Source organism: Podarcis raffonei, chromosome 8, assembly GCF_027172205.1.
Source record: "Podarcis raffonei isolate rPodRaf1 chromosome 8, rPodRaf1.pri, whole genome shotgun sequence".
NCBI lineage: Eukaryota > Metazoa > Chordata > Lepidosauria > Squamata > Lacertidae > Podarcis > Podarcis raffonei.
In genome coordinates this window covers 87,637,799-87,663,730 of record NC_070609.1, presented here as the reverse complement: position 1 = coordinate 87,663,730, position 25,932 = coordinate 87,637,799, and the positions used below count along the sequence as shown (strand labels likewise).

General features: G+C 42.5%; 1 protein-coding gene across 8 annotated transcripts in view; it reads left to right on the top strand.

The window, feature by feature from the left end:
- Positions 1-25,932, top strand: part of SLC23A2 (solute carrier family 23 member 2) — an 84,632-nt gene that overhangs the window by 34,556 nt on the left and 24,144 nt on the right. For all 8 annotated transcript variants that reach the window (XR_008331952.1, XM_053401346.1, XM_053401347.1 and 5 more), the window contains 6 exons: positions 1,364-1,462; positions 8,760-8,876; positions 11,458-11,615; positions 16,579-16,667; positions 22,033-22,103; positions 23,345-23,526. Coding sequence is in view for 7 of the 8 variants with exons in the window: in XM_053401346.1 (XP_053257321.1) it covers positions 1,364-1,462; positions 8,760-8,876; positions 11,458-11,615; positions 16,579-16,667; positions 22,033-22,103; positions 23,345-23,526 (716 nt within the window). In the remaining variant the exon portion in view is untranslated. The remainder of the gene's footprint in view (positions 1-1,363; positions 1,463-8,759; positions 8,877-11,457; positions 11,616-16,578; positions 16,668-22,032; positions 22,104-23,344; positions 23,527-25,932) is intronic.

Here is a 25,932-nt window from a genome sequence, read left to right as displayed (position 1 = left end):
TTCTCCAAAGTGTGCCCCATGAGGTCCAGTTAAAAACTCCCATTGTGTGGAAAATGCATTTTACAGTAGCACAACTTTGAAAATAGCATGGGTCAGTGGTGACTTGTGATATGCCTTTCACAGAAAGCTTTACTGATCTTTATTTCTGGAGTAGAAGTTGGTTGTAAAAGTCATATTTGTTGTAAAAGCCATCTTGCTAATCTGAATCTTCAGAAAGAAAGAGCTCTGAATGTATTTTTAGTATGGAGAGGCGACTAAGAAAAAATAGTTCCATGGTTTAGGAATGAATTTTAGGGCTCTGTATGAATGACTTTGTTCAGAATGCAGGTACAAATGTTGTGTACACTGATTAGATTGCTCAAGCAATTGGACTCTTACTCTTTGAGTACAGTTGACTAGATAGGCTTTGAACTATTGCATGCAAATGCTGATGATGATTATGACAATTTAGCCACAGGTTACCAAACCACTTTCAAGTAATGCAATTCATCATTTGATGATATCTTGACATTGGTTCATTGCAACATGGAAACATGAACTTGCTGACCATGGTTATTTGTTAGTCTAATTGTCATTTCCAGTATTTGAATAGTGTATTGAGAGGTTGTTCCACCTCTGTTCTGCCCTGTGTAAGACTGGACCAGAGGGTTTCTAGTCTGCTGTTACAGTCACTGTTTCCATACCAATGCTGTTTATATTAAGTCACAGGGGCTGATGTCTTTCTAATGTGTACATTTTGTTTCCTGTTGTGGCATAATGTGTATATCTCTTTAAATTGATAAAATACTGTTGATGGGTCCTGTGCTTATGCTGCAGTATTCCTGTTCTGTCTAGTACTGTGCCAAGTCTTTCAATAGCTCCTCCATCCCCGGTTCAGGGAGGGGAGTAAACCCAAACATGCCCTAAAAATCGGTGAGGTGAAGTTCAGATAATATTTTGTCTGGTTTTGGGCCGGTGGGGATGGGACAGTGCTTATCTTCTTTTCCTTTATGAAATGGCCAAAGGCCTTCAAAGAAAAATAAACATTGCACAAGTCAAAGTGCTGGGCACACTTGCTGCAGCACCAGCAGCCAGCTCTCTCTGTCTCTTCCAGCCAGCCTCCCTTCCTCGGAGGCTCATGTGACTATGTGGCATGAAGAGAGCTGCATGCTGCAGCAGCAAGTGCTTTTACCTGCACTTTTTTTTGCTTGTACATCAGCTGGCTCAAGCTGATGGGAGTTGGCTCTCGATGAATTCAGTATGTTGAAAATGTTGCGCTCTTCATTGAGAATAATAATTCCTGCGCTTGCCCTAGAGGATACATTTATTTGAAAATCTATAGTAACTATTTTTTATATATTAATTCCTTTTTTCTTTTTCATAGGTTGTAATGAATGGTGGAGCTACATCAAGTGGCGATCAAGATACGGAAGATACAGAGCTTATGGCAATCTATACAACTGAAAATGGAATTGCTGAAAAGGTACCTTTCTGGAGTAGATTCTAAGATTGGCTCTGGTGCAGCCAAAGTTACTCATTTGCTCAGCTCGGGATGCTTCACACACACTGGGGTGATCTCCAGGTGAACACTTGGAGTATTTTTGGAGGGAAGCCATGGGAAGGTAACTCAGTGACTGCCAGGAGGAGAGCTTGAGTGCTGGTAGTGTGTGGAGATGATGGGGAATTGCCTGGAGAATCAAGGTGGAGACTGTAATGGTGTTTTAAGGTTACAGAAATTTATCTGTTTGTTCATAACCTTCTTGTATCTTCTCTGGCTTGTGGCAGGCAGCACAGCTGGAAAAAAGTTCACTGCTACCACTAACTCAAAATGAAAGAACAAAAAATTTTTTTCCTTCCAGTAGCACCTTAAAGACCAACTAAGTTAGTTCTTGGTATGAGCTTTCGTGTGCATGCACACTTCTTCAGATACCCAGGTATCTGAAGAAGTATCTGAAGAAGATACCTTCTTCAGGTATCTGAAGAAGTGTGCATGCACACGAAAGCTCATACCAAGAACTAACTTAGTTGGTCTTTAAGGTGCTACTGGAAGGAAAAAAATTTTTTGTTTTGACTATGGCAGACCAACACGGCTACCTATCTGTAACTCAAAATGAAAGATAAAGTGTGGAGCAGGATTGTTGCATAGTCTAGGTTGATCATGATGAACAATAAATCTGATTCATGAAATCCTGTTTATTGCATAATTCTTATTACCATGTGATGGTTGGTTGTATGGCACAGTCTGCCAAACATTTACAGACAGTGCTTTTCCCATCCCACTAACAATATCCATCAGTAGAAGGTATGGTTTCTCAAGGGACACACCCTGGATTCAGTAATCAGTATCCTGACAAGCTGTTATGAAGAGACCTTGACAATCCTGTGAAAGCTCTTCACTCTCCTCTTGTTCTCAGTTGGACATTTCTACTAATTTTGCTTGTTCTTTGTCTTTCTTGTGGTTCCCTGACATTATCCATGTCTTTTGTTAAGACTTCAAGGCAATGTCTTTAGATAACAGTAAAACCCATAAATTCTGCTTACAAAATTAATTAAGCAGCTTGTGTCGTCTACCAAAGAAATTTACTTTGCCGTATTCAGGTTTTTGCAGACTGGAAAATATTTCAGCAAGACAGGGAAATATAAAAAACAAGGAAGCAAATTTCATTTCACAGAACTTTCCCCCCCTGAACCTTAATAAATTGATTTTTTGCCATCACACACTTCCCTCTCTGCAATTCCTTGTTGCAATATTTAAAATGAGAGGTAAGATTATCTGGTTTCCCTCAAGGCCTGCTGGATTCATAAAGAATCTTTTGGAACTACAAGTTGCCCTTTTTGATCTTACACGATCTGCAAAATTACATTTAAAAGGAAAAAATAAGCTGAGAATCAGCTTTCTTTATTCTATATAAAGATAGTATTAGATGGGGGAGTTTCAGCATCACGTTCCCACCCCCTTTGCTTTGTAATGAGTTTATAAATGCTTTGAAATTTGCAGTTTGAGTTAGAGAAAAGATACAGTAAATAGGATGGAAAAAATGGGGGAGGGACATTATCACTGATTACCTTTTAACTAATTTAATTCCCCTTATTTTCTATCCTTCCATAATTTAGATGAAGTGTTAAAGACAGTTTTCTTTGATTAAGGGAACATTGATAATTCTTGAAGTGAAAGCATCTGTTGGAAAGACTGTACTTGAACATTTTCATGTTTTGGGCCTTCATAATTTACCAGTGGATTTTAGGATTGTACATCATTTCCCTCATTTGTGTGGGCTGAAGTAGATGTTTTGATAATCAGTTTTACTATAGCTGCAGTTGTCTTGTTGCACAAACCTCCTTTTTCCAGAGTCCAGCTATAAACACTGAGCTTATTCAAGAAGGCAACATGACTGAGCGTTTCTGTTTTTAATGCCACCTTTGTTTCAGAGATTAATGTTGGCAGCCAGGGAGATGCAAGGGAAACGGTGCCAAAGTTGGACCACCTAGACTTCCAGGATTGTAGGTGGTGGCAATCATAAGGGGATTAGACAACTGCAGCATGTGTAACTAATAGGATAAAGTTATACAACTGGGTTACTGGACTCCGGATTCCAAGACACATATTTTGAATATCTGATATCGGTTAAGTAATATATTTGCTTGGTCTTCACTCTGACTCGTAGAACAGAAGCAGCACATCTGCTGATACTGCAGCTGCTACCTTAATGCTGGGTCTGCTGCCTTTGTGATAGATTTATGTTATCATTCTTATTTTGAACAAAGGTCTCCCACATCTTATCACTCATCAGCTCTTCCTACACACGCCTGCTTGTTCCCTGTGATGTGAGGAAGAGTAGGAAACTGCTGCATTTTTCATGCAGGAAATATCCAGTTTTAGAAAGGCATTGTTTTCATAAAATTAATTAGCAGGCTTATGTATTACAAGTAAAATTGGGCAACAGCAATGGGTACAGTGCTAGTCAGACTGAAAAATCAAAGTTGTAACTACTTTTTTCTTCAAGTGTCTCTACGGAACTGAGATTTACACGCACACCTGATTAGAATCTGATACTTTGTTTTAAAAAATCACTTAATATCTAAATATAAAGGAAGTGCACACTATTAAACTGTCATGCCTTAAAATATTTACATGTTTTCTAGTAAAACAGTTTCCAACAATTTAGTTTTGGCTACTGGGAGTGGGGGGGCGGGTCTCAGCAAATGTGGGGGTCACAGAAAAGCTGTAGAAACCCGTCTTCATGCTGTTTTTATGTAGCATAACTAACGCTATTTTGCTTCTGTACAACTGCTTGCTAAATTAATGCTCTTTGCTTCTAATTCAGATATTTCGACAACAGATAAAATTAACACATCACTCTAAGTTTCATTGACTTTAAAGTTTAAACTTTGTTTACGTAAAAGAAAAGGTTTCGTCAAGCATGCTAACTTGGATCTCCATTGGTTTTAGACAAGTGCAAAATGTTCTTGAAAATGGTTTAGAAAACGCATGTCATTAGCCTGTTACGCACAGAGTTTGTTTAACAAAGCGCAAAGCACCTATGAGTTGTCCCACAGATGATCAAACAAACCATGGCTTGCTTTTCAAAAGTTTGTTTTGTTTTTTCATCTGCTCTTTGTATCTTGGTTACCATCTGAGGTGTCCAAAGAAACCATGGTGAAGGAAGGGTGATGGGTTTGCATGTAACACAAAGCCTTATACGAAAGCACACCCAGGTTCCTGAGCCAACGACAAACCCTGGCTTTAGACCAAACATAATAAAGTTAAGCCACTGGGCAGAGTTTGAACAATTATGTGCAAACCAAGCCACTTTTGTGCTCCCATCTTCAGCAGAGCTCCCGAAACAGCCATAGGCTAGGATCCTAAAATCTTAAGCAAGTTCACAGAAGGGAAGTTTGACATCTTGCCCTCCTCCCTGAAAAGCCTCGGGCAGGTGGGGAGCATGTTGGGAGATCAGCCTGAATTATATGGATGAGGTGTGGGGACTGCAAGAGAGAGATGGGGATAGAAAACCTTCCCTGTGTTACTTTAGGATCCACGTCTGATTTTGTTTGATTTCTTCCCCTCCCCCGGTAGCCTTGCTTCATCCTATGTTGTTCATGGGGAGTGCTAGACCTTCTAGGGAAGCACTGGGGAAAGCTTGAAGGGGGTGGTAGGAAATGTACTTTTGCTAATTTTCTTACCTTCTCTTAGGACCTAAGATATTGTCCTCAGAATGAGAATCAGAACTCCCTAAAGGATTTTCTTTTGGGGAGGGGGCTTGAGTTCTTCCTCCTGTCTTGTTTCAACCAAAATGTGCATCCTGGGTGGGCTGTAAGATAGACTCCAAAGGTTCTATGCTCCTTTACACTGAATTGGTAAATAGTGCTCTAGGTCTCCTGGAATTCTTGCTTCTCAAACCCTTCCTGAGGAAGCTTTAAGTTATGGGTTGCGTATGGTCTTGATCCCCTCTTCTTTTAGTTTTCCTGATTATTCAGCACTGAAGTAATGTTTGCTGAAGACTGTGCTAGAGCTTCTCTTGAAAGTGTTTATTTAGGTTGCTTTTACCCCTTAGGCTACACTGCATGAGTTATGAGAGTCTAGTTCTTGATCAGTTATTTTTGGGAAAATGTTGTTGGCATTTTTCAGCCATGTGTTGGGATGAGCCAAGCTTCTTTCTGTCTTCTTCCTGCTGCTCCCTTAGAAGGGTGTAGCCTTGAAATACATTCTGCATTCTCATAAGTTTAACTGTAGAGCCGTTTCCAAATACAATAAACGTACATCCCTTTTTGAATGGGGCTCTTCTCTCATCACACAACCCCAAATTCTGCTTTGTTTGTTTGATCTTTGGCAAGTTGGAACAGCTTCCATCAGGTCTGTGACGTCCCACTCATGGATGTTTGCCTTCAACCACACCTCTCTTCTTCTCTACATACAAAAGGAGTCCTGTGAGAAGGCATGGTAGTTGAAAGACATTAAGAGCATAGCCTTCTGCACCCTCCTCTCTCACCACCAGTCTCGCTGTCAGTGACTGTGTCCCAGAAGAGGGAGAATGGGAGAACCTCCCTATAGGCAGGAGCTCTGTGAGGAGTGTTCCACAGATCTTGCCTGCTCCCTGCCACATGCTACTTTGAGAAATCTGGCATTAGTACAACTAGGTGTAACTATCCTGCATAACAAGCCGTTTTCCTTCATTAGCATCTCATTCAGTTCAACTGATGTCAGCCATGCTGTGCTCAGGGTTGAGTTGTCATGGTTGAAATCACAACCATAGGGAGAACTTAAAGTTCCCGTCAAAACAAAACAAAGGAACTCTCCATTGCCTTCTACAGAAGTATGTGTTTTGTTACTAAATCGGCACTGGAGTGGAAATAAAAATTCATCTGCTGCTGTAGTTTCAATTATTCTCTCTGATACTAAACACAACATTGACGAGTAAATGGGTTTGGTTTGGGGCAGTGCTTTTTTCTGGGGTTCGCATACCCCTAAGCATTTTGTGAACCCAAGTTTGGCCTTATTGAGGGGCAGTTTTTCAATATGAGTAGGAAAATGAGAGTACCCCTAAACATTTTTTTAAAAGAAAAAAAAGGATTAATTTTGGGTCTCCTGTTCAACAACCAAATATAAATAATCGGCCAAATATGGATTCAAGTCAGCATGGTAGTTATACAAGCCCTTGTTTCCACTGAGATTGGTAAATTGAAAACATCCCCCTGGCTGTGGCCAATAAAAAGTATCTCTTAACAAATATTTAAAATGACTTCTGTGGATAGAGCTAGGCCAGTGGTTCCCAAACACTTTTTGGGCCACCGCCCCCTTGGTTCCATAAATTCATCTCCAGTACCTGCTACCCTATAAAAAGCATTATTCAGAAGGGCGGTTTGCACAACCCAATAAAGAAGAGAAAAACACAGTGAAATTCAAAACAGTAACAACCAGTTGTTCATTTATTCAGAATCCAATTTAAACTGTTTACTGTATTTACTGTAATTAATTCAACAAAACTGATGGACTTGATCCAGTGTGGCCAGTCTGATAGTCGTTTACACTTCTGGCACCCCTCTGCCTCTTAGTAGCCACCGAGTGATCCCACTGGCCCCCTAGGGATGCTACTACCCTCTTTGGGAACCACTGATGTAAGCTGAACAACTACTTCAGACCTTTTAGACCCTTTTATTCAGGGGTCAGCAAACTTTTCCAGCAGGGGGCCGGTCCACTGTCCCTCAGACCTTGTGGGGGCCGGACTATATTTTGAAAAGGGGGGAAAAGGAACAAATTCCTATGCCCCACAAATAACCCAGAGATGCATTTTAAATAAAAGCATACATTCTACTCATGAAAAAACACCAGGCAGGCCCCAGAGATTCATTTTAAATAAAAGGACACATTCTACTCATGTAAAAACACGCTGATTCCCGGACCGTCTGTGGGCCGGATTGAGTAGGCGATTGGGCAGGATCCGGCCCCCGGGCCTTAGTTTGCTTACCCATGCCTTTATTCCTAATCTGATGCCTATGTTTTAGTTTGTGTGTTTAGTTTCACTGTGTATAGTTTAGCTTCACTGTATTTGTCTATTTGCTGAATTGGGGGAAGAGCAGGATATAAATAGAATAAATAAATACCTAAATCTGTTCCTTCCTCTGTCCTCCTCCGTCTGCTCTCTGTCTCCTTTTCCTCTCCAAAAGGTGGTTGTGGGCCATTGCCCATGTGGCTCACAATAGTGATCCACCAGCAAAAGACCAAGATGCTACAGCACAGGTTGTGGCTGTTTACTGTAATTCTTTGCCCTGCATTGGAATAAGAAGAGCAACTAGCAATGAGGGGGTGAATGAGAAATGTGTCATGAGTAAACCTGAGGATACCATCAGTGTTTCTGATTTTTCACATTTTTGCTTACTATTCATAGAAACATTCTAGTTGCCAGAATTACAAGTGAGCCAACTCAGCGCTCTTGGCTTTCCAAATTATTACTATGAAATATGAAAGACTTCAGTGAACGCTTGAAAAATATTGGACAATGTATGGCCTTGATACTTACAATTACAGAAAGACCAGCATATTTGGCTTCTTCTCAGTGTCTTAATGTTTGATCCTTGAGCGATTTTTACCATGATGCTTTCAAATGTTAAGGAGTCTAGAAACTTTATTTTTATGCTGGATTTGTTTCACATTGGGTCTATAAAGAGAACCATTGTTTTATCTCTTGCTCTAGTAAGTGTGGTCAAACGTTTTATCCTGTTGTGTCTTGCCTAAATTCTAATGCAACCCCGATTTGAGTCTAACTCACTGAAAATTCAGCTATGTCTACTGAAAGGAATACATCCATTGTAGTAAGTAGTATTTGTACCGTGAATTGTGAAATCTTGGTCTCTTATGCAAGGTTTGCCATTATTACTATATTTATTCTTAAACGCCCCTTTCCTGATGATATGTGATTTGGTGTTCCTCATGCTCTATTTGTTTGTGTAATCCAATTGGCCATCATAATCTTTTTGGCATGATGTGCCATGGTTATATTACAAGAAGGGAATAATGCCCTGCTTGTAGGCAAAGGGAAGAGGTTGCTTATATGAAAGGGTGAGTGTGTGTGTGTACATATCTCTTGCATACTAAGTTCAACAGATTACTTGAAAGCTAAAAGATCTTGCTTTTTAAGTGTGTGTATTGACGCTGTTTTGAAACAGGGCACAGATCTTGTCAAATTTGCTCTCGTAACCATGTTGCATATTGAACTGGTGCATCCTTCTATAATATTAAATTGCTAATTATTTGTTTCCACTGCTTGGTCTGTTTTTAACAGAGTTCGCTGGCGGAGACACTAGATAGCAGCGGAAGCTTGGACGCCCAAAGAACGGACATGATATACACAATTGAAGATGTTCCTCCCTGGTACCTCTGCATATTCTTGGGATTACAGGTACATATTGTGAGAAAAATATGGTGCTCTCGTTATTCCTACTGTGCTATATTTAATATTTTAAGTATTACTCAGCAGGGAAAAAAACCTTAACTAATGCAGGCAAGAACTGATGTTGGCTTACAGACGGTTTTCTCTTTGGTCCTAGTTCTCTGAATTTTAATTGCTGAAGCTGGGAAGGTGAGAAGCCAGCTCTTCTTTCACAGTACTTCAATGCAACAGTAGCATATTGGTATACTGGAGAGGGCAAAAATATTTCTGGAGCCTCTGGAAATGTTTGTCCTACTGCTTATATAGGCAGTTTTTTACCCCAAAAGTCCACATTGATTTGCCCCATTGCTAGGTGCACTTGGCGCATTAATTTGGGAATTCTAAATAAAACCCATAATCTTGTACTGCTGTTCTACCAACGGGTGATCCTGGGAATTTTGGTACTGTAGTCTGCACAGCCTTGTAGCCAAAATGAGGTATTTTAGAAGCAGAGGCGGCTCCACTAGGAGTCAAAATGAGGTGGCTACCTCAGGCAGCAGGTCTTAAGATGTATTTAAGAGCATTAAGTAGGAGAGATACAGACCTGACCAAAGAACAGAACAAGCCCTATTGAAACAAATGGAAGCTTTGGAAGGTCATAGTAATGCTTTTGCAAAGTTTCCATTCAAGTCATTGGGTCTTGTGCAGCAGAACTTCCCATTGCTCCTGTAGCCTGGGAAAGAAGTGCCATTTCATTTGTGTGCTGCAGGGACTATACTATCATCGATCTGGTCCTGCTGAAGGGATCCCTGTGTGTGTAGTTCAAGAGAAAAGACCCAAGGATCCTTTGCCTGCAGTTCTGTTTCCTGTCCTATGAGGAATGGTTGAAAGACCAGGGTAGGTGTAGTGGCCTGAAGAAGAAAAGATTAAGTTGTGGACATGACAGTATCTGAAGGACTGTCGTGTAAGGTGGAACAGCTGTGTTATCTGAGGGCAGGACTTCCAAGCAGATTCCAACTAAACCTTAGGAACTGTTTGGCAGTGATGCAGACGGCTTTGGCAGCTGGTGGACTCTCCTTCACTAGAGGCATTTAGGCAAAGTCTGGATGGCTGCCTGTCACTGATTTCTGAATTGTAGATCCTGTACTGATCAGTAGGATCACTAGGTCCTTTCAAACTGATAAGCCTGCTGGCCCACAAACTCAATTTCCCCCATGCCCAGGAGTTCTGCTCTTGGTATCAAGGCATTTCTAAAGAAAAGACGCTTTCCAGTTTGTTTTGTAAAAAAATTATTAAACTGTGCTTTTGAGTTCTTCATTTTTGCAGTGAAGGGCCCTGCCCTTTGAATATATAGGAACATTTGCCATTTATTATGTAGTAAGACTTGGGGAGTTTGTCTATTTATAACTTATACAGCACCGCTATCCTTAGAGGAAGGTTTCCCAGAATCTTGCAATCAGGCAGAAATGAAGGATGGAGATAACAATTCATTGATCATCTCCATTACAATCTTACATATCAATCTTCAAATTATGTTCCAGATCCTGCACTTGGCAGGGAACTGAACTGGATGGCCTCCAAGATTCTGTCTGACCCATTCAATTGTATGCTTCTATATCCTTAATTTTTTTAAGAATGACTTCATACCCTCCAACATTACTCTGATGAATATAGGGACGCCCCATTCCATAATGATAATTTTACTATTTATACCCCAGACATCTTATTGGGTTACCCCAGCACTCTGGGCAGCTTCCAACATGTACAAAAACATAATAAATCATTCAACATTTAAAGAACTTCCCTATACAGGATTGCCTTCAGACGGCTTGGGGGTTGGATAAATCCATGCCCTCCAACATTTCTCCAATGAAAATAGGGACATCCTAAGGAAAAGTGGGACGTTCTGGGATCAAATCAGAAACCGGGATGGCATCTCTAAATCAGGGACATCCCTGGAAAATAGGGACACTTGGAGAGTGAGGTTTCCATAGTTTCTGTGCAGTGGTTCTGCTCCAAGTCATTATACAAAATCAGTCTCTTGGTCTTCATAGACTGTCAGCAGCTCTCCAGGGTCTTGGACAGTGCACGCAGAGCAGGCACTTTACAACTGAGCTATGGCTCCCTCCCCAGTGTTTACCATATCCACACTACAGAAAACAATACTTTTCAGTAAGGTTTCTTGGTAGTATAATGTATACCTGCTGATTTTATTTTACACTGGCATTTCCTAACCCTTGGCAGGAATCTATCCCAAGTGAAGTTCTGCATCGAAACTTAATTCCTTAGGGAGTGGTGATGCTGTGCTCTCCAGATGGCTTTTAACAACCTATTGCATTGTTTGTGGTCTTCTCGCTTCTAGTTTGCTTTGTGCTACGATGCAGCACCACTTCTGCTTTGCTCTTGCCAGACGGCGTGTGTCTTCACAGTTGAGTCCTGCTTTTAGAAATTGCTTATCCATAAGCAGGTGTTAATTGATGGTTGTTCGGAAGCAATTTGGAAATATATTGCGCTTGAAAAATAATGCTCTTGAGCTAATGGTAATGGTGTAAACAAACGGAAGGCAATCATATATCATGTTTGTAAATAAAATAACCCTCTGTATTTGCAGCATTACCTGACGTGTTTCAGTGGCACTATAGCTGTGCCCTTCTTGCTAGCAGATGCCATGTGTGTTGGATTTGACCAGTGGGCTACTAGCCAGCTGATTGGGACCATATTCTTCTGTGTTGGAATCACAACTTTGCTGCAAACAACATTTGGGTGCAGGTAAGTTAAGAGGATGATATTTGACTGCCTGTTAACTCTTTAGAGGTACACCTCTCCCTATCCCAAGCAACTAGTTCAACTTTGGCCAGTGATTCAAGAATTAAAGGTAAAGGTACCCCTGACCATTAGGTCCAGTCATGGACGACTCTGGGGTTGCGGCGCTCATCTCGCTTTATTGGCCGAGGGAGCCGGCGTACAGCTTCTGGGTCATGTGGCCAGCATGACTAAGCCGCTTCTGGCGAACCAGAGCAGCGCACGGAAATGCCGTTTACCTTCCCGCCGGAGTGGTACCTATTTATCTACTTGGACTTTGACGTGCTTTTGAACTACTAGGTGGGCAGGAGCAGGGACCGAGCAACGGGAGCTCACCCCGTCGCGGGGATTGGAACCGCCGACCTTCTGATCGGCAAGTAATAGGCTCTGTGGTTTAACCCACAGCGCCACCCACGTCCCTCGATTCAAGAATTAGTGCAGCTTAAATAAAAAAGTAGGTTAGAAATAAGTAGCCCGCCTGAGTATACATGTTAATTTATTAAAACAATAATTAGCTACTGAAACATTTTTTAAAAAAGCATGACTGATATTTCAAATATCTGAATCATGTGAACCTGCCTTATGCCAATTGAGATGGTTGGTCCACTGGTTTTCTCTGAAAAACTCCGCCAGAGGCCCTTCCCATCCTTCCGGTCATTTCCCGAGAGATGCTACTAACGATAGAGTATGGCGCCTTCTGCTTGCAAACATGCGCTTTGCCTCTGAACCAGGGCAAAGGGCCCTCATCCAGCTGCGCGCATTTGTGGCACATTAGCTATCCAAAATAGGGACCAAAAGCAACAGCAACTGACCTCTTCTCAGTCTAAAATTCACTTCTCTGCCTTGCTAACTGGGGGTCATTCCAGCTCACTGTAAGCATTGAGGGGATAAACTAGTTGATACAAGTATGGTTGTGGAGAGCACGCACTGTTTTGTGGGTAGTTTTGCTCTCTGTGATTTCCAAAAATATATATTTAACTCCCACACCCCTCAAAAATATCCCTTGTAGGGATATTCTGCTCCAGTACTTCTTTCTATATATTTATTCTAAATGTAACAAAAATTTAAAATAATATTAACAATTCATTGTATTAGGCTCTTGTTATCTCCTTCCATGGCACCTGTTCTTCCAAGTAATATCAAGTCTTGGAGTCTTTCCATCAAAAACAAGGTATTTGGCATGGTTTACATATGAAATAGAATATTGGGTGGTAAGATAGCAGCAGCTCAGTAGGAGAGTTTAGTTAAGCCTGTTTAAATAAACGAAGATGATTGAAGAGAATCTTCCCAAAGAAAAACCTCAAGCCCTGGGCAATACAATTTCAAGTTTCTTGAATTAAAGTAGATATGATCTAGTTTCATGTCAAGTGATCCACAGAAATATATCAATTGTACCAATCTAAGGGACATTTTTTGTCCTTTGTTTTTTCCTGACTTGCTCAAAATGTTCCTGCTATTTCTTCCAAGACATGATGCTATAGTTCCCAGAAAGGAAATCTTGCTCCTCTCTGTGAACTGCCCTGCCCTGCTCTGTAATTCTTACAAACCTTAAAAACAGTTCTTCCCTGAGCAGAGGAAGCCCAAAGGTTATAGCAACCATATGTAAAAATCTTCCTAAAAATAAGCACTAGAAGACAGAGCTCTCACTTCTGGTTTTCTCCCTGCAAAAACCAGTGCTAAGCATGGTTAATACTGGCACACTGCATCGTGATGAAAGCAGAATGGGGAAGTGAGATGGAGGGAGTGTAAGAATCCACACCACACAGCTGGTTTCCTAAGCGTGAACAGAAAATTTGAGAATGGTACTTCTGTACCAGACTGCAGTCCTTTAATCTTCCCCTTTCTCTTTAAGTCAAACTTTTCTGTATTTTGCAAGCTCAAATTCCACTGGTACAAAAATACTTTTATGGTTTCTGGCTATTACTTCTGATTTTAAGAATCCAAGTTATTTACACCAGCATAGGTTCATCTAAAAAACTGTTAAACATCTTCATTATTGCTCTTGCCACCCGGATGAACTCTAAATGTGCATTAGTAGAACATAAGTGAATAGATACAAGATTGTTTGTACGCTCCAGCCTTTAAAATAGTCTGTCACAGTATCTCCAGATTTTCTCTTAAACCTTTTGGATTCTCTGTGTACCTCATTTTTAGAATGCTTTATGTTTGTTAATTAACAAAATGTACCGTATTTTTCGCTCTATAACACGCACCAGACCATAACACGCACGTAGTTTTTAGAGGAGGAAAACAAGGAAAAAAAATCTAAAACGAAATAGTGGATATATGATTTTTGTGGTTCATACTGTGGCCACAGACATGTGATCTGACAGTGAGTTTGGAGTAGCCCAATGCAAAAATCCTGAGGATCCATGTGGATCCATGCTTTGTAACCATGGAGGAGGGAAGGAAGGGGAACCATGGATCCTCTGCTCACGACTGCAGCAGATCCACCCCGCCACCCGCAGGCATTCGCTCCATAACACGCACAGACATTTCTCCTTACTTTCTAGGAGGAAAAAAGTGAGTGTTATGGTGCAAAAAATACGGTATATACTGTTTGATTGTAAGAAAACTTGTAACAAAGTAGCACTAATTCCTTCCACCCCACCCCGGTTATACCGTATTTTTTGCTCTATAAGACTCACTTTTCCCCTCCTAAAAAGTAAGGGGAAATGTGTGTGTGTCTTATGGGGCGAATGCAGGCTGCGCAGCTATCCCAGAAGCCAGAACAGCAAGAGGGATTGCTGCTTTCACTGCGCAGCGATCCCTCTTGCTGTTCTGGCTTCTGAGATTCAGAATATTTTTTTTCTTGTTTTCCTCCTCCAAAAACTAGGTGCGTCTTGTGGTCTGGTGCGTCTTACAGAGCGAAAAATACGGTACTTGAAAGTATTTGCTGCATGCTAGCTGACAGGCTTTTGACAAAGGGGTTATTGTGACTGTTTGAGAAGCAAGAAATGCACTTGCTAAGTCTGATATGTCTCACATGTCCTAAATAAATTTGCTCGGAATAAGAAGTCACAGATTCTGTAAGATGCTAAAAAGATCAGTCCTTAATCACTATAAAAAGTGAACTCATGGCTTAAATGCAATTTGATTTAGGTATGTACAGACATGGACTGATTCTTATTTTTACCCCACAGAGAAGAAAGAAGCCCTTTCTGGAACTAAATTCTAAACACTCAGTGATCTAACTTTTGAAGAATGTATTTAATTGCCTACACTTAATTAGAGGGCTTTTGAAAGGGTAATGTGTACGTGAGGGAGAAGAGCAACAACTTTACCAGGGGCAGAGCACCAGAGCCAACAAAATCCCCGTGATATTGAGTCATTCGCCCAGCGTACCTCTCAGTGTTCAGTTTTTGCTCCTGTTATAAATCAGGCGAATATTCCTTTGTGTTTCTTCCAGCATTGGCCTTACTTGATTGATATGGATAGTTGTGTGGGTTGCTCTTAAAAAGCAAATGCCACGGCTTATTGCCTGTGCAAATTTGAGTTATTTATGTGCACTTTATAAATAATGATATTCTGCCAAAATATCTTGTATAATACAGATATTATACTTCACAAAGTTTAATATGTTGTCACAGCACCTGCACCTCTGTGTGGTCACAAATACATTGGGTTGTATCAACAGTATCACTCAGATGATGATAAGGCTTCTATCAGCAGAACGGGATGGGAATCTTTTGGCTATTCGTCTTCCCCCCTTGTAAAGAGTTAAAGAGACCCCTGACTGTTAGGTCCAGTCGCGGACGACTCTGGGGTTGCGGCGATCATCTCGCTTTACTGGCTGAGGGAGCCGGCGTACAGCTTCTGGGTCATGTGGCCAGCATGACTAAGCTGCTTCTAGCAAACCAGAGCAGCGCACGGAAATGCCGTTTACCTTCCCGCTGTAGCAGTACCTATTTATCTCCTTGCACTTTGACGTGCTTTCCCCCCCTTGTAGCTCCCCCCCCAAACCCCCCACCAATCTGCTATAGAACCAGGGGTTCTGTGCCAACTTGAATAAAATATTGTGGGGGCCCAGATAAGGTAAGACCCGCCTCGCATAACTGATCACATAATGCAGTGCACACACAGCATTTGAATGGGAATGCCCATCAACTTTGCGAGGGCCGAAGCCCCTATGGCCCCTAGGAGTTGGCTCCTAGGTCTAGAACCTGTTTCTTCCTACGGCGTGGGGAAGAGATTTCTAACCTGCCTCACCCTATAAGGACTTGGGTGGCTAGGGACATTAAAAATGAATAGAATCATAGAGTTGGAAGGGATACTGAGGATCATTTAGTCCAACCCCCTGCAATGCAGGAATATGCAGCTGTCCCTTATGGGGACCGAACATGCAACCTTCATGTGATCAGCACCACACTGAGCAATTTTGAAACAGTTACTGAGACTGCCTTTTATCTGGATTTTATCCCTGCTGGACCAAACCAAAGGTCCATCTGCTGCAGTTTCGTCTGACCTCTGAACTATGCAGAGCCTGAGCATTTAGGACTTTGAATTCTGCTGCATAATCAATACATGACTACAGTATGGGGAAATTATTTATTAAACTGTTCATGCCACTTTCTAGAAAAAAACTCCCAGGAGTGGATTGTATTAAAAAATATTACTTACCTGTCTCTTTCTGAGAGAGCTCACTCTAATATTGCCATTTTGCTGATGGGATAATATAATACTGGCTGTGGCTTGTCAAAAGCCTCCCAAATAGTCCACAGATAAGCTGGGATGTGGACTTCTTCCTCACCCTCATTATCTTATTGGTATTTAAGTCAACATTTTGTGTAATCTGGTCAAATGCATACTAACACATCCAAGAAGGACTTCTGCTGATTCTTCTTTTCCTTAGAAAAAAAATCTGCATGAAAGTTAAGACACTGCACAAAAAGTTTGAGGTATCTCCTTTTTCTCTTTTTCTTTCTTTCAGGTTACCTTTGTTCCAAGCCAGCGCTTTTGCATTCTTGGCTCCTGCCAGAGCTATTCTTTCTTTGGACAAATGGAGGTGCAACAACACAGGTAAGCAAAAGCAATTTCCATCTTAATCTTTCAGGTAGTTCAGAGTGGGAGATGAAATATAGGAAAGTTGTCTCAATGCAGATTTAATCTAGGAGATAATATTGTCTAAAGAGTAGAAACCATATTGAATTTTGAAAATACCCAGACAAATGTGGCAAATTCCATAGCCTGTCCCCAGGGATTTGCATGCCAAACTGGGCTTCACATAAGCTTGCCAGGTTACTCTAGCATGCCAGTTTGGGCTTGACTCTAGCAGGTGAGTGAGAAGAGGTCGGTTTCAAGCTGGTTACTTACTATGTGAAGACTGTCTAACATGTTTTAGCCAAAGCTTTTGGTAAGGTTTTTGCTATTCAAGTTGTTGTTATTTATACATACATACATACATACATACATACATACATACATTCCCCTCCCTTCTGGCTGGGTTTCCCCAGCCACTCAAGAGAGGTACCAGAATTTGTCTCACGCTAGTACACATCACCTTGCCAACAAAGGCCCGTATAGTCAAAGCTATGGTTTTCCCAGTAGTGATGTATGGAAGTGAGAACTGGACCATAAAGAAGGCTGATCACCGAAGAATTGATGCTTTTGAATTACGGTGCTGGAGGAGACTCTTGAGTCCCATAGACTGCAAGATGATCAAACCTATCAATCAGCCCTGAGTGCTCACTGGAAGGACAGATCCTGAAGCTGAGGCTCCAATACTTTGGCCACCTCATGAGAAGAGAAGACTCCCTGGAAAAGACCCTGATGTTGGGAAAGATTGAGGGCACAATGAGAAGGGGGCGACAGAGGACGAGATGGTTGGACAGTATTCTTGAAGCTACGAACATGAGTTTGGCCAAACTGCGGGAGGCAGTGGAAGACAGGAGTGCCTGGCGTGCCATGGGGTCATGAAGAGTCGGACACGACTAAACAACAACAACAACAAGTAAACTCATTAAACAAGTTAAAAAAAAGTGTGGGCTGCTAGTAGTGATGGCTGTATGGATCCTGCATTTTCAGGGACTTCAGTGTCTAGATACAATAGTGGGAGAGAAATGTTGCCTTCATCTCTGCATATGGGCTTCTTTTACCAGTTGCTGGAAACCACCAGAGGGGAGATTGCTCATGTGCTTGAATCCTCTTGTGCCCAAATCCTGCTTCCTGGTTTCCCATGGGCATCTGGTTGGCCACTGTAAGAACAGGATGTTGGACTAGATGGGGCATTGGCTTGATTCACCAGGTTCTTCTTATGTTACTAATGTTGAATTCAATTGGCTACTATGGGAATTGGCAAGGAACGATCCAGCAGGGCTCCTCTTACGAACATGCAACTTCCCATTTGCATGGGGGAGTTCTGCCCCCACCCTGACCCCTTTCTGGTGCCGAAAATGGCACACATATGCATACCAAACACACACAATTGGGGAGTTGCCTGTATTCTTTTGTATACTTAAGTATAATGGTGTATGTATGACCTGTTTCACACAGCTGCCTGAATCTCCTCCTGTGGGTCTTGTCAAAATATGTTGACGCATCTGTCTCTGCTCTTCTCTCTTCATGTGTCCTGAACCCCTGGCCACCAGTCCCGCTGGTGTATACAGTCCCAAGGGCAATTGTTAGTAGCCCCAACGGGTCAGGAAACACTGTCCATGTTCAATACTGAAAGCCAAGTCCATAGTCCAACAGTCAGGCCAGGTCTCTGCCTCTGCAGCCGATCCAAGGGTTCAGTCCTGTGAAGCTCTTAGGACAACCAAGCTGTGGTCATTCAACATGAGAAGTTGAGCAGACACAGCACCTCAGCTCTGCTTCTTTTTTATCCCTTGAATCTTGATCACAGCATCTGGGCTTGATAAGGCAGGTGATCCCCCACCTGTCCTGAGCCTAATCCACTGACACACCTCCTCCTAGGTCAGCTAGTGAGCTGGGCTGGGGGGGGGGTCTAGCCTGCCTCAGCCTCCTAGAGACCCATGTACCTATGGGACTGCCTCTCCTGGTATGCCTCGTGGAGGACCTTAAGGTCCACAAATGACAACATTTTGACAACCCAAGTGGCAAGGTGGGTAGATTGGTCTCAACTAGGGCCAGGGCCTTTTCATTACTGGCCCCAACTTAGTGGAATGCTCTGTCACAAGAAACTAGGGCCCTGCAGGACTTGACGTCTTTCCACAGGGCCTGCAAGACAGAGCTGTTCCGTCTGGCCTTTGGTTTGGACTCAGTCTGACCCTTATGTTTCCCTCCCCTTATGGTTTTGATCTATGGGCTACTTTTAAAACGAGGCTGCATTTTAAATTGCATTTTAACACGTATTTTAAATTGGTCCCCCCCCATTATGTTTTTACTGTAATTTTACTGGTCTTAGCCGCCCTGAGCCCAGCTCTGGCCGGGGAGGGCGGGCTATAAATAATAATTATTATTATTACTAGAGCATACATGGCACTGCTCTCTACGCCTCAGAGTCTGCCATGTTCGTGGAGTCGGGGGGGGGCCTTCTGGCTGTGGGGATGGGTCCTGCTCCTCTGGTTCCTGTGCACTGACCATCATCCCCTCGTCATCCTCCCCCGCTTCCCCGTGTGTTTGTGAAAAGAAGCTAGCCTCAAAAAGTACAGTTTGAACTTGGCTTTTTCTACTAACTATAGTTGAGCATAACTGCAGTTTGTCCTGGTCTGGATGTCACAAACAAGCTGTGGTTTGTCTAAAGAGTAGTAGAACCCAAACTCCACATGGCCATGCCAGAGGAGAAGGAGGAGGTAGTGTGTGAACCAAGTGTTTCAGTTTGTCCTTCTAATGCTAAACCATTGTTTTTGGCTCCATGGTTATGGTAAACCATTGTTTCTTCACAGCAAACACTAAAGAATGAGCCTGATTTCTACTTTGAAAACCCATTTTTTATTATTCCTGCCTTGCTTATACAACATTTTTATAGCATTATTTAGAGCCACAGTGTCTTGACTACATTGGCAAGTCTAAGGAAACTAGAACATGATAATTTTTTGTGATGGTGGTGTGTGCGTGTGTGTTGATGCTCCTACGTATATTCTTTCTGACAGGTCTTAACAGGGCAAACAAGTATAAAATAGCACAAAGTACTTTTGGAAATAATTGGCGTGTTTACATGACTAGAGGCCAGGACCAGATCTGTTACTTAAGACTACAGTGCAGCCAACGCTAATATTGCACTTGATGAGAAACAACTGTCCTATGAAGAAAGAGAGTAGCAACAGTGTCCACATTCTTAGCTGATTGCTTGCCTTTTCTGAAGGGGCTGCAGGTTCTTTTCCTGAGCATTTGAAAGCAGAAGCCATTTTTGGAATGGTTAGAGAGAACCTACAAGTCCCAAACTGGAAACTGGTCCAGTGATTACATAGGTTTTTGTTTTTCCTTGCTGAATGTGGCACGGCCCAGCAAGGAAGCAGAATAGGAAAGCACTCTGCTACAGATTGACCAAGCCCAGATGACTCAGGGCAACTTTGCTTTGAAGCACCTTTGGGAATTAAAATATATGCTGGGTTCCCAGGAAAGCCTAAACAGATATCTAAGGAGATTATGTGAAATCTTTTTTGAGATGGTGGCCTATCATTAGTTCCAAAGCTTGCAAAGAGTTCTTACCTCATCTTCCAAACAGCAAGCATTCATGAAAAGCCATTATTGTTCCCATGTTGCAGTGAGCAATTAAGGCTGAGCGGTCTTAGGTCAGCTCTCTAAGTCCATGGTTGAACTGAGATTTAAACTTACTCTACTTGACATTGTAGGAAGTAGTTTGGCAGTATGGTAGGAGGTCCTGTGACATGCGGAGGAGCCAGAGGGAGGGACATTGTTACCACCAGTAGTTAAAAATCTCAAAAATACAGTGTGTAATACATACATTCACCAAGATTCAGGGTCCTTATTCTACAAGAGTGATTTTTGTGTTGAGTAAATGTAGTGGAACAAGAAGCACACTTTCAACTGTATCTGCAGCTGCAAGAGAGGTTGGCATATTCCCCAAGTTTGATAATTCACGAATATTCAATATGAATATGATATTTTGGGCTGGGGAGCGTTGCCTCTGTTTCCCTGATTGACTCACCTTGGCTGGCTACTGATCTGCAGCTTCATGCACTGTCAGGAGACACATGTCCATACGCTGCTCAGCTGAAGGCCTAGTTCCTTCGTAGTCCTGCAAATCCTCTTTTCCAAATGGATGACAATAAAAAGGCAAACACTTCCAAATTCTAAAATAATAATCTCAAAACAAGTGTACAAAATAATATGCTTTCAATTTTGTTTGTATAATAATTGTGCTGCTTTGGTTTTCTGGTTACAGAATCTGTTTTTGTGTAGAAGCTCAGGCCCCGCTGGGCATCAGTGACACTGAGCATATATTCTTGTGTCCTAATTGCAGGATTTTAGGTCAAATAGCCTGACTGCAGCTCTAATAGATCAGGATGGCTACATTCTGCATGCCTCAGGGAAGAGCTACTGTATGGAAATTAGGAATCATAAATATAGAACATTTTGTTTATGAAAAGAATCTTTGTTCTTTCTTCCTTGACCACTTCTAACCTTCATGAGGCGTCAGACGGGAGCTGCTATTGCGGTCTAGCCATCCCAATTAACAGGCGACAGATCTGGAGAAATAATATGCAAAAGTCACTTTATCTGAACTCTGAATCACCCCTCTGCAGCTCTTAAGTGGACCCTTGCCTCCTTTTGTGCCAACTCTGGTTACTTGTCCATTCCTAGTTTCAACAGTCTTGAAACTGGCATTAGAGATTAGCCCTTGAGGAATGAATTCATCTAGAACACAGCCTAAATACAGAATGAATCATTTACAAATTATGTGAGGGAACAAATAAACAACGATGGGGTGGTGTTTAAAAAGCAAAATATATGAAATGATGTCCATAAGAAGTGCTGGGGGGGGGGGTAGGACAGATTGGTGGTGGTAGATCCTGTTCATTCACTAGAATGGCCAAACAGTTGGGTTAAAGCCGTAGAAGGAAATAGGAGGTTCAGCACTGTACTAACCTCAGGAGCAACTCATATGAGTGTTGCCTGTGCCAGCCTTTCTAGCCATGGCCAGTCAGATGCCAACCGATCACTGACAAGCAGATTCTGGAGGTGATGACTGTGCCTTGGTCTTACTACCCAACACCTGGTATTCGGGGGTATCATGGTTCAGGATCAACAGAGCAAGTTGCTAAAGTTCTGCAGTCGTCTTTCTTGGAGATTTTCATAGAAAGGTTGGACAAGTTGGAGGTGCCTGAAGCAGACTGTCCTCTTTGTGTTGTAATTCTGGACTTGGGCACCTTCTTGTTTCATACACAATTTAATGCTGGGGTGCATGGAATCGTGCTTTATTTTGCCGTAATGCGAAATATTTCTTTTTTGCCTTCCTAAGCTGTAATGATTACCAATGGAACAACAGAACTGCTGCATACGGAACATATCTGGTACCCTAGGATACGAGAGGTAACTTGGACCATGTAATCAGTCCCATGTCCTCACTTCAGTAGGTTCTTTTCATCCAGATGCCCTGCTACCTTGAACTGTTGAAATTGTTACCCTTTTTCGTTCTTCTCTTTGCATGTAACTTTTTCTACACATTCATTACATGCGGGTTTTAATCTTTTCTGTATGTTAATTGTGCCTGCGAAGCCCCCTCACCCTCCCCAAACAACTTGAGGTGCACTATGGTCTTGATGGAGACATGCTCCCATGTCAGGGGAGTTTGGCATTCTGCATTCTGCATCTTGTGATGTGCTAATCTGACCAGTCATAGCCAAAATAACCAATTAGCTTCTAACAAATTATTGGGTTGTCTCTGCTCTGCAATGAGGATAATCCACATTTATTGTGTTTCTGTTTTGGAAAGCCAGGTACAATTGTAAGGAGTGCCCAGTTCCCCCAAAGCCATGTGTAGTTTTGCTATTTGGTTTCTCCTTCTCCTCTAATGATCATTCTTTAGATGCAAATATCCATAAGAATCCAGGAGAGTTGTCTCACCACAGGGGGAAAAAATAGAATAGATTCCAGTTCACACGTGTGTCATGGAACTTTTCTCCCATCCCATTGCTTTGGGCTGCCAGTTATTCCTCAATTTAAAAACATCCCCTCTCTCTTCCCCATCTTCAAACCGTAGTTCCATCCTGCCAAGAGGCCTGCAGCCAAGGGGGGGCTGGCAGTCTCCTGAGACCACAGCGCTGCTCTATGCCAGCTTCTAAAGAGCACGTGTGACCAAATGCATCATACACTCTGCCCCTAGGAGCTAAGAGCATCACCTCCGTGGCGCCACCAGCCCTTGCCGGTTCGATCTGAGAGCTTTAAAGGTTAGCTTGGAACCCAGGTCTTCCTGTATGACAGTGTGATGTGCTATGGACACAACGGCCAGGCTGGTCTAATGACCCCCGTTGTGCATTGAAAGCAAGCAGTGTGCTTAAGCGGTAAGAGGAAGTGGATGAAGTTGGGAGCTTTGCTATTGAACCGACTTCTGTTGGTACCACAGAACATACCTCTGGCCTTCAGATATTCTTTAGCCCAGAAAACGTCTGCTTAAGCACTTAGCTGAATAACACATGCCATTGCCCAGTTCTGCCTAGTCACTGAATTATTTGACTTGCAGTTCATCCACCCATTGAAAAAAAACCAAAAACCCTCAGAAACATAGAATTTCTTTAAAAATCTGAATTACTATTATTTTTCTCTGTGTTCAGATCCAAGGCGCTATTATTATGTCATCTTTGATAGAAGTGGTGATTGGGTTCCTGGGCCTGCCAGGAGCGCTCCTGAGATACATTGGACCTCTGACGATTACACCAACTGTGGCTCTCATTGGGCTTTCTGGCTTCCAGGCTGCTGGAGAAAGAGCAGGCAAACACTGGGGCATAGCCATGCTGTGAGTATCCTTTGTCCCTCAACAGTTGCTGAAGTGCAGTCAGTCAGTATAAAACAGCCAGTGTCTGTCACTATTGATCATTGCCTCTCCTAGTGGGTACTAAAGGCCATTATCTTAAAATGAAGATGAATCTATGAAATGAGAATCCTTCTAAGTTACCGTATTTTTTGCTCTATAAGACTCACTTTTTCCCTCCTAAAAAGTAAGGGGAAATGTGTGCGCGTCTTATGGAGCGAATGCAGGCTGCACAGCTATCTCAGAAGCCAGAACAGCAAGAGGGATCGCTGCTTTCATTGCGCAGCAATCCCTCTTGCTGTTCTGGCTTCTGAGATTCAGAATATTTTTTTCTTGTTTTCCTCCTCCAAAAACTAGGTGCGTCTTATGGTCTGGTGCGTCTTATAGAGCGAAAATATGGTATATGCTAAAGTATTTCTTAAGCAATGGTGTGCTGGCTTTCCAGATGCCTAAAGCAGCTAACAATGTAGTAGTGTCAGACTGGGAACTGGGAGACCAGGGTTTGAATCCTCACTCGGCATGAAGCTTGGCCAGGGTGGGCACAACTACCAGGAAGGCCCTCTGCTTCATTTTCTGTAACCTCACTTCTCACAATGAGGTAACTGCCAGAAAGCCCTTGGAGCTGGATCTCAGTGAATGATGGGGGTGGAGACACTCCTTCAGGTATACAGGGCCAAAGCCTTTTAGGGCTTTAAAGGTCAGCACCAACACTTTGAATTGTGCTCGGAAACGCACTGGGAGCCAATGTAGATCCTTTAAGACCGGATCTATATTGGATCCCAGTACATTTCCAATTCAGCAGCATCCTACTACTATTACAGAAAAAATGATTATGAGGCCTGGTGCTAGCACTTTGCTCACAGAACTGTGACATATTCATATGTTCAGAAGCAGAACGTCATTCTTAAGTCCTCTTGCAATCTTCATGCATATTCTACCCCTCCTGTAAGTTCTAGGTTCGGTGGCCATGTCTAAAACATGACCACTAAATTCCAAGAAATCAGAATAAACGTGACTCTTAGGAAAACTGTCTTCATTCCAAGTTGATCACTCAAATATTACCAGAATTGTTGATAATGTTTTTGTGTACGTGTGTTATCACCTGACCACAAGGCAGTCTCTAGGCAACTTACAATCAAGTTTAAAAACATACAAAACTGTTGGAATTTCAAATTGGCCATCAAATTGGGACATCAATCACCAGGGACTGCAGGGAAGATTATCAGCAACCCAAAGCAGCCCTACCCTTAGAGCCTTGGCTCAAGGGCCAGGTTCAAGTTAAATGGATTATTGACTCTTGGGGCACAGACTGACCTCTTAAATCAATGCTGTTATAGGAAGCAAAGCAGCCCTGAATTCACCCTGTCTCTGCAGTCTGACTCTGACCCACTTAATAGCAGGTGTGGATTGGGATGATGCATGTGGAGGTGCCGCCTGGTTGCTCTGGCAACAGGCATCCCAGCCCCCCCCCCTCAACGTGAGGACAGTATGAGGGTATTGTTTGCCATAATCATCAGTGGCAAAACGGACCTGCAGTTTCAGTACATTTACTTACATGATTCTGATGGCTAGGTAAAGGTAAAGGTACCCCTGACTGGACGACTGGGGTTGTGGTGCTCATCTCGCTGTATTGGCTGAGGGAGCCGGCATACAGCTTCCGGGTCATGAGCCAGCATGACTAAGCCGCTTCTGGTGAACCAGAGCAGCGCACGGAAACGCCGTTTACCTTCCCGCCGGAGTGGTACCTATTTATCTACTTTAACTTTGATGTGCTTTCGAACAGCTAGGTGGGCAGGAGCTGGGACCGAGCAACAGGAGCTCACCCCGTCGTGGGGATTCGAACCGCCGACCTTATGATCAGCAAGCCCTAGGCTCTGTGGTTTAGACCACAGCACCACCCGCGTCCTTAGCTAGGACCGCGTAATAAAGAAGTCATTTCAAGTTGTGTGGGTTTTTTAATTCACAAAATCAGCAGCAGATTGAGGGAATAGTTAGTTGTGAACAGGTGTAAAAAAGTGTATGAAAGAGTAGAAGCTGGTCTTAGGATGTTGGTGAACCCTCTTCACACAAGTGCACCCCAAAAAAACAACAACACCCCAGCAACTTTGTATAAATAATTTGACAGTGCTAGATCAAATGCTGTTCCATAAAGAAGTCATATTTTAAAACTACCATTAAGGCTTTCACGTTTAAAAAAAAACAGCACAAGAAGGCTTTCTTTTTTTTACTCATTCATGCTTAGCAGAAGGTCATGGTATCAAATGATGCCAACTGCAGAGTTCTGATCTTTGTGCCCGAAGGAGAAGAACAAAGGTCTTTGTCTGTTTCCTTTTGAGTTAAAGGTGATTTCGGCCTCACTCTTTTATATACTGGGATGTAACCTGCCCTCCT